This window comes from Pistacia vera, unplaced genomic scaffold (genome assembly GCF_008641045.1).
Source record: "Pistacia vera cultivar Batoury unplaced genomic scaffold, PisVer_v2 Contig40, whole genome shotgun sequence".
Lineage (NCBI taxonomy): Eukaryota > Viridiplantae > Streptophyta > Magnoliopsida > Sapindales > Anacardiaceae > Pistacia > Pistacia vera.
In genome coordinates, this window is record NW_022196224.1 from 753,255 (window position 1) to 764,749 (window position 11,495).

At 35.4% G+C, this 11,495-nt stretch overlaps 2 protein-coding genes and 1 long non-coding RNA gene across 3 annotated transcripts; all 3 read left to right on the forward strand.

Annotated features, from left to right (window-relative positions):
- Nucleotides 1-16: 16 nt before the first annotated feature.
- On the forward strand, nucleotides 17-1,584 carry LOC116141634 (LEAF RUST 10 DISEASE-RESISTANCE LOCUS RECEPTOR-LIKE PROTEIN KINASE-like 1.1). The gene is made up of 2 exons (XM_031427118.1): nucleotides 17-317; nucleotides 415-1,584. Exons 1-2 carry the CDS (start codon nucleotides 32-34, stop codon nucleotides 1,371-1,373), a joined length of 1,245 nt encoding a protein of 414 aa, XP_031282978.1. The 5' UTR covers nucleotides 17-31; the 3' UTR covers nucleotides 1,374-1,584.
- Nucleotides 1,585-2,664: 1,080 nt separating this feature from the next.
- LOC116141637 lies at nucleotides 2,665-3,505 on the forward strand. The gene is made up of 3 exons (XR_004129826.1): nucleotides 2,665-2,836; nucleotides 3,122-3,158; nucleotides 3,259-3,505. It is a non-coding gene; the product is annotated as an uncharacterized LOC116141637 (long non-coding RNA).
- A 5,193-nt stretch (nucleotides 3,506-8,698) lies between these two features.
- LOC116141551 (LEAF RUST 10 DISEASE-RESISTANCE LOCUS RECEPTOR-LIKE PROTEIN KINASE-like 1.1) lies at nucleotides 8,699-11,495 on the forward strand. Its single transcript, XM_031427049.1, has 4 exons — nucleotides 8,699-9,398; nucleotides 9,725-9,785; nucleotides 9,859-10,175; nucleotides 10,301-11,495. The coding sequence occupies exons 1-4, from the start codon at nucleotides 8,699-8,701 to the stop codon at nucleotides 11,227-11,229; spliced, it is 2,007 nt and encodes a 668-aa protein (XP_031282909.1). The 3' UTR covers nucleotides 11,230-11,495.

Genomic DNA, 11,495 nt, shown 5'->3' on the forward strand with positions numbered 1-11,495 from the left:
TTTTCTGCCTCATATGTTTCTCTGCGACCTAATGTTCAACTTTCTTTATCTTTGCTTAATAGTTATTGGAATCGGAGGATCAACCGTCGTGATATTTGTTCTGTTAATTTGGTTCATACGCCGTCGCAAGAAACAAAAATATGCAAGCGTCAACTCAAGATTGATTTCTTCCGATCCCTCCTCAAGATCAAAACTGGAAGTGGGCAGTGTCTGCTTTAGGGTACCGCTCTTCTCCTACAAAGAACTTGCAGAAGCCACTAATAATTTTAGTCATGAGAAAGAACTTGGAAATGGAGGCTTTGGAAGAGTATACTATGGTAAGAAGCTAAACAATTTATGTTTCTGTTAAATATTTGTAGTTTAGAGGAAGACCTGATTGATTGCTAAATGGCCTATTTGAACCCTTGCAATTAGCAAAACTTGAAGACGGGAGAGAAGTTGCAGTGAAACGCTTTCATGAGCACAACCACAGAAAGTTTGAACAGTTTATGAATGAAATTGAGATCCTCACTCGATTGCGCCACAAAAACCTTGTGTCCCTTTATGGCTGCACTTCGCGTCACAGTCCGCAGGGTCTTCTCCTGGTGTATGAATTCATTCCTAATGGAACTGTTGCTGATCATCTTTGCGGCGGAAGAGCGAAGCATGTTTCCCTTCCATGGCCAATTCGTATGAACATTGCAATAGAAACAGCTAGTGCATTGGCTTACCTCCATGCTTCAGATATTATACACCGCGATGTGAAAACTAACAACATTCTTCTTGACAATAGTTTCAATGTAAAAGTTGCAGATTTTGGGCTTTCCAGATTGTTCCCCGTTGATGCTACTCATGTTTCAACGGCCCCACAAGGATCTCCTGGCTATGTTGATCCTGAGTATCATCTATGTTATCAGCTAACCGATAAGAGTGATGTTTATAGCTTTGGAGTTGTCCTGATTGAGCTCATTTCATCAATGCCTCCTGTTGATATGAATAGGCAGAAACAAGAGATTAATTTGGCTTACTTAGCAGTAAACAGGATTCAGAACTCTGCAATTGAAGAGTTGATTGACCCATGTCTTGGATATCAATCAGATGAAGAAGTTAAAAGGATGACAACTTCAGTCGCAGAGCTGGCCTTCCTATGTTTGCAGCAAAACAACGAAATGAGACCTTCCATGGATGAAGTTTTGAAGCAATTAAAGAGAATTGAAAGTGGAGAGTGCAAGCCAGAGAATCTAAACAATGATAATGTAGTTCAGAGTATGCGGCGAACAGTTTCATCACCAGATTGTCAAGAGGCTTCCTTGCTGAAGAATATCAGTCTGTCACCAACATCTGTGACGTCAAAATGGGTTAGCAGTGACATTGCTTCTAGTCTCACTTGTTAAGTTTCATGCGAACATCCTGCACCTAAAAGGCAGAAAGCTCAAGAACTATGAGCTGGTTCAGGCTCTAAGAGTATGATAGAATAAGAAGAGCTGTTTCTTGTACTTCTTTTTAAGGCTCAGTACTTGTATTCTAGTATTCATATATTTTAGATATTTTTCAGTAGTGGAACATAAACTTTGAAAAGTCAAAATCTGTTCCATTCCTTCTGCATGGCGGAATTTGTATTTTATTTTGAACATCTTCAATAATTCAAACATAATATGAACATCATAAATGACAGTAATCAAGATGCTTTCTGACATTAAATTAAACCTTTTTAACCTTCTTATCACTTACTCCGAAGATATAAGTAAATCAAAAAGCAGATTTTCGGTCAGTTTATAATTGACCAAAGGTTAGTTGAAATGGCACAGCTTGATGTCTAAGGTAAACTTATTTTTAAACTTTGTTGTAATATTATAAACTATGTTTGATTTATATTAAACATGTAACATAAGAGTTGTAGGTAAATAAAATAAGAGAAGAGAAGATCTTTTTCTGATTTTTTCAGTCATTGGAAGACCCCTTTATGATTGAGAAACTGTCCCAAACTTTCTCATGTCTACAAGTCTTCGCCGTCTACTTTCCAAGTCAACTGCGTGTTGTAGAGGATAAACAACTGAAAGTACGGGGAAAATGCAGCACCACAAATAAACTAAAAGATATCAAGTTTTTTCAAAGGGTTCTTACGTTTGTAAAATCTGTTGCCAGTTAGTGATTAGTTTTTAGAATGTCTGGTGTGCCTTATCTTGTGTTCTTCTTTATCTCTCATCTTTTAATTCTTTGTTTGGCTCAAGAAGAAAAGGGCTCCAGCCCAAAATGTCAACATTTCGATTGTGGAATTTTCGGCAATTTAAGCTTCCCCTTTTACAATGAAACGTATTCTGAGTGTGGATTCTTAAGAGTAGAAGGCTGTAAACAATCCGTGGATTCAACTGGGAAGCTTTGGGCAACAATTTTATATTAACTACATCAATAGGGATAATTCACTTGTGCTTCGAGATCAACTGAAAAGCCTTTGGAAACCATAGTTGTGTTGAATCCTTAAAAAATTTTACCATTCTCGATTCTTCTTTTATCTCTTTTGATCTATTGCCAAACAAGCAAACCCTGTTCAAGTGTCCCGGTACTCTTTACAGGGTCCCCATTTATTACAAATCTCTCTGCAATGACTCCAGACAGTCGATTATCTTCTACGACGGCCCAATTCATGGTGGATTATCAATTCCCAATCCACAATGCACGCGTATTCAGTTCCAAATGACCAAGACGCCAAGGGGTCTCGCCTTCTTGAATTTATACACTGGTTTCTTCAGTCTTCAAGTGAATGTAACAGAAAAATGTACCGACTGTTACAACCGAAGTGGGAAATGCGAAATTGATAGCAATCGAAAGTTCTATTGTGCAAATGCTATTGAAATAGGTAATTGAACTAGTACATTGTAAGCATTCATGTCTTCCTTTACCTGTTTTACAAAGACTTCCTATTTCTAAGTTATTGGTCTCATTGATTTAAATAAAGAACCTTCATAACATGGCCCTAGATATACATATTTTTTCAATCAATAACCTGGGTTTGCAGAAGCAGCTTTGTTTTTTGCAGCAAGACTGATATTTGGTTCAGATGGGAAGCCGTTCTGCATCTTTATTCACTGTAGTTTTTATTGTTTAAACTAACACCATTTAAATTGATGCTTCTGTTGCAGAGGATGAAACAGAAAAATTGAAGCTAGTCCTGGGAATAGGTAACATCATTTCATTGAGGAACCATTTGAGTCTATTACATTTCTCTGCTGCATATGTCCTGGTCAGAAAATTTATATAGCTCTTCTTTTTGCTCCTAAGGTATTGGAATCGGAGCTTCAACTCAAGATTCACTTCTGCTGATCCTTCCTCTAACTTAGAGTTCCAATTAGGCAGTGCCTGCTTAGGGGTCCTTATCTTCTCCTACACTGAACTTGCAGAAGCTATCAATAATTTTAGTGTCAGTTGTTAAGGTTTTTGCCAACAAGCTGCCCGATCCACAGTGTGGATAATGAATATATTTTTCAATTATCTCTTTGTTGTAATCTTTTAAATTGCACTGAATTAATATTAGGACAATTATAAAAAACTGCCCCTATATTTTCAGCCATCACCAAACAAAATAACAATATGTATAAAATCATCAAAAACTACCCCTGGCCCTAACTTCCATCTATTACCGTTAGTTGGATAAATTTATTCCAGCCCTGAGATCTTGGTTCACTAACGAAGGACAATTACTTCAAGAACTTTTATTTTAACATATATCAGGGAGATAAGTTATCTACCATAGAATTTGATTTACAAATTAAAACTATACTAAACTTTAAACCCGTAACTTTTAACCTCTCATTAAAATATTTTATTTTAAAATATATAACAATTCATTTGATATAATAATAATAATAATAGAAAATTTCAAATTTTAGAAAACATTCCTAAAAATTGTACCAAAAAAAAAAAAAAAAAAAGCAGAAAGAATAATTCCCAACGACTCTCAACCTCATTTGTAAAATATTTCCCATTATTTTGACTCAATACAACACAAATATAGAATAATTTAAATAATAACAAAAAAACCCATAACATAAATTTAAAAAAATCATATTCGAAAGTTAATATTAAAAAACTTGAATTCCTCAAATTTATTTTCTTCTGGTAAATTTTATGTTATCAATAATAAAATTTAAGTAGAGTAAGATATAAAAATGAGATTTTATATCAAATTATAAGTATAAGAATTTTTAAATAAAATTTAGTGTTTGACAGCGGTTTAGTAAAGTAAAATAAAAAATGAAAGATAAATAATATATAATACAAAAAAATAATTAAAAAATTAAGAATATCTAATATTTTAAAAGTTGAATTAAAAAAAATGATTTTTTAAGGGGTAAAATGTAAGTTCATAAGAATATAAAGAGTTACAGAAAGATTGTACAAGGGAATTTATGGTCAAATTTTAAATAGATCCCTTTGTCACTGACTGTGATGGATGGAAGTTAGGGCCAGGGGTGGTTTATGATGATTTTGTAAATAGTGCTAAGTAGTGGCTGAAAATATAAGGGTGGTTTTGTGATTTTTTTTATTTTTCAGTCCAAACGTTTTCCAACTTGCGGTTTGTTCAAGTCTTCACAAACAGAATTTCAAGTCAATTGCGTGGTCTAGAGGTTAAAAAACTGAACGTACTGGAAAATGCAGCATCAGAATGATAGAATTAAAGAACTCAACACCAGTTTCTGAAAGAGCTTAGTTTGTTAAATTTGTTGCCAACTAGAGTTAAGTTCTTAGAAAGTCTGGTGTCTCTTATCTTGTCTTCTTCTTTATCTCTTATCTTTTACTTGTTTCTTTGGCTCGAGAAGAAAAGGGCTTCTGGCCAAAATGTCATTCTTTCCATTGTGGAGATCTTGGGCTTCTGGGATTCCCCTTCTCAAATGAAACGTATCCTGAATGTGGATTCTTGAGAATAGATCACTGCAGAGAGCAAGTTCTGCGTATTCAATTGGGAAAAGATGGGCCATTTTTTTATGTTTCAACCATCATGAATGATGATACGAATATGCTTACGCCTCAAGATCGGCCTGGATTGGAAAAGCCTTTTTTGTACAACCGTAGCTGTGTTGAATCCTTGAGAAATTTTACCATTCCTAGCCCTTCTTTTATGTCTTTTGAAGCATTACAACCGAACAATCAAACCATGTTGAAATGTCAGGGTAAGACGAATCACAACCTCCGCGTAAAGTATACTCTTACCTGTAATGACTCCAAACACTCCATTATCTTTTACAATGGCTCAAATCATCATGATGGATCATCAACAGTTCCTTCTGACTGTTCACTTATCCCATCCAAAATGAACAAGGCTCAAAATGGTCTTGACCTCTCGAATTTCTACACCGGTTGGCTCCAACTTCAAGTGAATGTAACCTGAGAATGTCGTGATTGTCATTTTCATAGAGGAGGTGAATGCCAAATTGACCACCAGGGAAAATTTCATTGTCAAAATGCTAGAACAGGTATGACCAAAGAAACAGTAAGGTACTAGAACTTGCACATTCTGGTTTCATGTTGGAAGTTAATTCTTTGATTCTGATTAGCCTCAGTTCCCTTGTCACCTGGGTTTGCAGGAAATCAGAAAGCTAACTTAGATTGTCACAACAAGCTGTATATTAGTTTACAGTTTTAATGTTTCTTTTCTATTTATGATCGTATCATGAATTTGGATGATGCAGATAACAATGTTTATTGTTTGCAAAGGTAACACTTTGTAACTATTTTTTCAGATGCAAAAATATGGAATCTAGGTGTAGTATTTGAAAATTAACAAAAATACCCCTTTAAGTTTGTTAATTTACTAAACACCTCTATAATAAAACATTAAAAATTAACAAAAACACCCTTAGCCACCCATTAAATACAGGCAGTCGGCCATCACCGCCGGAGGATGGCCGAAGTCGCCGTATCAGTGCACGACCAGCTGGATCTGGCCAGTCATACGCCGATATGACCTTTTCCAGTTAGAAACATGGTGGATTTGCCTAGAAAATGTCAAATCTATGGCCAAAGATCTAGCCTTTGACAGCTAGATCCTTGATCGTATCCAAATCCATCATGGATCTTGTAGGAAAAAGCTAGATCTGTTACTACCAACTAGATCCAGCCGGTAGTGCGCCATTATACCAGATTTTAGCCACCTTCCAGCGATGGTGGCTAGAATCTGGCAAATATAGGTTGGTGGGGTGTTTTTGCAATTTCTAATTTTTTTGGAGTGTTTAGTTAAATTAATAAACTTAGGGGGTATAAAAAATTAAATAAAATAGAATAATATTTTTAAAATAAAGAAATAAATATATATTTTGGATAGGATTGGGGAGAGATTATGAAACAAATGCACCTGTATTCAAGTGTTCATATATTGTAGATAATTTTCAATAGTGGAACATAAACTTTGAAAAGTCAAAATCTGTTCCTTTCCTTCCACATCTTCACTAATTCAAACATAATATGAACATCATAAATGACAGTAATCAAGATGCTTTCTGACATTAAATTAAACCTTTTTAACCTTCTTATCACTTAATCCAAGGATGTAAGTCAATCAAAAAGCAGATGGATCTATCACCAAACAAGCATACCCTGTTCAATTGTCCGTACTCTTTACAGAGTCCCATTTATTACAAATCTCTCTGCAATGACTCCAGACACTCGATTCTTCACGACGGCCCAATTCATGGTGGATTATCAATTCCCCCTCCACAGTGCACGCGTATCAGTTCCAAATGACCAAGACGCCAAGGGTCTCGCCTTCTTGAATTTATACACTGGTTTCTTCAGTCTTCAAGTGAATGTAACAGAAAAATGTACGACTGTTACAACCGAATGGGAAATGCGAAATTGATAGCAATCGAAAGTTCTATTGTGCAATGCTATTGAAATAGGTAATTGAACTAGTACATGTAAGCATTCATGTCCTCCTTACCTGTTTTACAAAGACTTCCTATCTAAGTATGGTCTCTTGATTTAAATAAAGAACTCTTATAACGCCCAAATATACATATTTTTTCAATCACTAACCTGGGTTGGAGAAGCAGCTTTGTTTTTTGAGCAAGACGTATTTGGTTCAGATGGGAAGCCGTTCTGCAGCTTTTATTCACGTAGTTTTATTGTAAACTAACACCATTTAAATTGATGCTTCTGTTGCAAGGATGAAACGAAAAATTGAAGCTAGTCTGGGAATAGGTAACATCATTTCATTGAGGAACATTTGAGTCTATTAATACTTAAATCATTTCTCTGCTGCATATGTCCTGGTCAGAAATTTATATAGCTCTTCTTTTGCTCCTAAGGTATTGGAGGAGCATCAACACTATTCGTATTTGGTTCATTGTCTTCGTCGCAAGAAACAAAAATATGCAAGCTTCAACTTAAGATTCACTTCTGCTGATCCTTCCTCAAACTAGAGTGCAATTAGGCAGTGCCTACTTAGGGGTCCTTATCTTCTCCTACACTGAACTTGCAGAAGCTACCAATAATTTTAGTGTCAGTTGTTAAGGTTTTTGCCAACAAGCTGCGATCCACAGTGTGGATAATGAATATATTTTTCAATTATCTCTTTGTTGTAATCTTTTAATTACTGAATTAATATTAGGCACTTATACAAAACTGCCCCTATATTTTCAGCCATCACCAAACAAAATAACAATATGTATAAATCATCAAAAACTACCCCTGGCCCTAACTTCCATCTATTACCGTTAGTTGGATAAATATTCCAGCCCTGAGATCTTGGTTCACTAACGAAGGCAATTACTTCAAGAACTTTTATTTAACATATATCAGGGAGATAAGTTATCTACCATAGAATTTGATTTACAATAAAACTATACTACACTTTAAACCCGTAACTTTTAACCTCTCATTAAAATATTTTATTTAAAATAATAACAATTCATTTGATATAATAATAATAATAGAAAATTTAAAATTTTAGAAAACATTCCAAAAAATTGTACCAAAAAAAAAAAAAAAAAACAGAAAGATAATTCCCAACGACTCTCACACTCATTTGTAAAATATTTCCCATTATTTTGACTCAATACAACACAAATATAGAATAATTTAAATAATAACAAAAAAACCCATAACATAAATAAAAAAATCATATAGAAAGGGAATTTTTATTTTATTTTGAACATCTTCAATAATTCAAACATAATATGAGCATCATAAATGACAGTAATCAAGATGCTTTCTGACATTAAATTAAACCTTTTTAACCTTCTTATCACTTACTCCAAAGATGTAAGTCAATCAAAAAGCAGATTTCAGTCAGCTTATAACTGACTAAAGGTTAGTTAGTTGAAAATTGAAATGGCAGTAGCTTGATGTCTAAGGTAGAATTATTTTTTTAAACTTTGTTATAATATTATAAACTATGATTTATATTTAACATGTAACATAAGAGTTGTAGGTAAATAAAATAAGAGAAGAGAAGATCTTTTTCTGATTTTTCCAGTTATTGGAAGACCAGTCCATAAAGTTTTCCCCATCACTGGACCCCTTTATGATTTAGAAACTGTCCCAAACTTTCTCATGTCTACAAGTCTTCGCCGTCTACTTTCCAAGTCAACTGCGTGTTGTAGAGGATAAACAACTGAAAGTACAGGGAAAATGCAGCACCACAAATAAAATAAAAGATATCAAGTTTTTTCAAAGAGTTCTTATGTTTGTAAAATCTGTTGCCAGTTAGTGATTAGTTTTTAGAATGTCTGGTGTGCCTTATCTTGTGTTCTTCTTTATCTCTCATCTTTTAATTCTTTGTTTGGCTCAAGAAGAGAAGGGCTCCAGCCAAAAATGTCAACATTTCGATTGTAAAATTTTCGGCAATTTAAGCTTACCCTTCTCCAATGAAACGTATCCTGACTGTGGATTCTTGACAATAGAAGGCTGCAATGAACAAGTTCAGACGATACGACTGGGGAAGGATGGGCTACTGTTTCATGTTACATGCATCACTAAGGATAATACGCTTCTGCTTCAAGAGAAACCAGATTATGAAAAGCTTTTCGATCTCTGTTGCTGTGTTGAATACTTGAAAAATTTTACCATTCTCAGCTCTCCTATTCTCTCTTTTGAGGTGTTACCAAAAAATCAAATCCTGTTCCAATGTCCCGGTTCGCCTTACACTGCCCCAGAAGATTACGGTTCGCTTTGCAATGACTGCAACCACTCAATTATCTACTACAACGGCTCAAATCATGGAGAACTATTAAGTCCTCTTGACTGTTCACCTATTCCGCTTCAAATGAACAACACTCCAAAGGGTGTTGATTACTTTAATGTGTATACTGGCTGGTTCCGTATTCAGGTGAATGTGACGAAGGAATGTCTTGATTGTAATAATAGAGGAAGCCAATGTCGAATTGACAACCAGAGAAATTTTCAATGTCCAAAGCCCCGAAAAGGTATGATAAACTTACATTACGAGGTACTAGAACTTTAACATATTTGTTTATTCTTCGAAGTTGGGAGTCATTTTTTTATATATTTATAAAGCTATTTCTTGTTCCAACTTATTGTTTAATATCATGCCACAAATTGAATAATTCTCTTCGATTTTGATTGGTCCCTCACTTGGGTTTGGACTTTGGAGGAAGTTAGTAAGCTGCTTAGTTTGTCACAGCAATAGTTTCAGACAGAACAGTTCTATCAGTTGTTTGCATGATCCTGTCACATATTTGGGTGATGCAGATAACTACTAACACTGTTGCATTTGTACTTTTATTTGCAGAAAATGGATTATTGAAGATAGGCATAGGAGTAGGTAATATACCTCTCTTATCAAATCAAATGTTATAATTATGAAAAATTCCATTTCTGCCTCATATGCTCCTATGCAACCGTAGCTGAGTAATATTTGATAAGTATTTTGTGGTTTTCCTCATTGGCTGGCAATAAAATTTGCAATTGTTATCTTTGCTTATTAGGAATTGGAGTTGGAGGATTAGCAGTCCTTATAGTGGTTCTATTAATTTGGTTCATTCGTCGTCGTAAGAAACAAAAATATGATAACTTCAACTCAAGATACACTGCTTCCAATCCTTCCTCCAACTCAGAGCTGCAACTAGGCAGTGCCTATTATGGGGTCCCTATCTTCTCCTACACAGAACTTGCAGAAGCTACCAATAATTTTAGTGAGGCGAATGAAGTTGGAGACGGAGGTTTTGGAACGGTATATTATGGTAAGAAGATAAACTCTTTTATGTTTCAATTGAATGTAGTATCTAATTTCCAGAGAAAAGAAGAAAAAAACTAGAAGGACTTACTTAACGGTTGCTAAATGGCCTATTTCACCCTTTTCAATCAGCAAAACTTCGCGATGAACGGGAAGTTGCTGTCAAGCGTCTATATGAGCACAACCACAGAAGGCATCAGCAGTTTATGAATGAAATTAAGATCCTCACACATTTGCGCCATAAAAATCTGGTCTCCCTCTATGGCTGCACTCCTTGTGACAGTCCGCAGGGCCTCCTCCTTGTCTATGAATATGTTAACAATGGAACTGTTGCAGATCATCTCCATGGTGATCGAGCGAAGCCTGGTCCACTCACTTGGCCTATTCGTTTGAACATCGCCATTGAAACTGCCAGCGCATTGGTCTATCTCCATGCTTCTGATATCATACACCGTGATGTCAAGACTCACAACATTCTTCTTGACAACAACTTTTGTGTAAAAGTTGCAGATTTTGGGCTTTCGCGATGGTTCCCCAATAATGTTACTCATGTTTCAACTGCTCCACAAGGATCTCCAGGCTATGTTGACCCTGAGTATCATCAATGTTACCGGCTAACCGATAAGAGTGATGTTTACAGCTTTGGAGTTGTTCTGATTGAGCTCATATCATCAATGCCTGCTGTTGATATAAACAGGCATAGACATGAGGTCAATTTGGCTAACTTTGCCATGAACAGGATTCAAAAGCGTGCAACTGAGGATCTGATTGATCCATCTTTTGGATATCAGTCAGATGCAGAAGTCAAAAGGATGACAACTTCAGTTGCAGAGTTGGCATTTCTATGTTTGCAACAGAATAAGGAAATGAGACCTGCCATGGATGAGATCTTGGAGGAACTGAAGAGAATTGAAAGTGGAGAATCCAAGTTGAAGAGTGTGCAGCAGCCACCAGATTGTGACGATCTTGCCTTGATGAAGCACATCCAGCTGCCATCCTCACCCATTTCTGTGACAACAAATTGGGTCAGTAGTGATACTACATCTAATGTGAGTGGTTAAGTTTTTGGCTTACATGCTGAAAATATGTGATGAACATATGTGTAAACATTTCACTTGTAGAGGTGATGTATATGTGATAAAATGGAGCTGTTTCTTGTACTTCTTTTTTAAGGCTCCTGTAATTTGTTAACTAGTTTCCAGTTTGTATTGTGAAAGCTGATTTTATCTTCTTCACTTGATATTTGATCAGAATTGTCATTGACACTATAGCAAACACAGATAACTTCTTGTAATTGTAATGTGACTTTGGGTGAAATTAGTTTGAA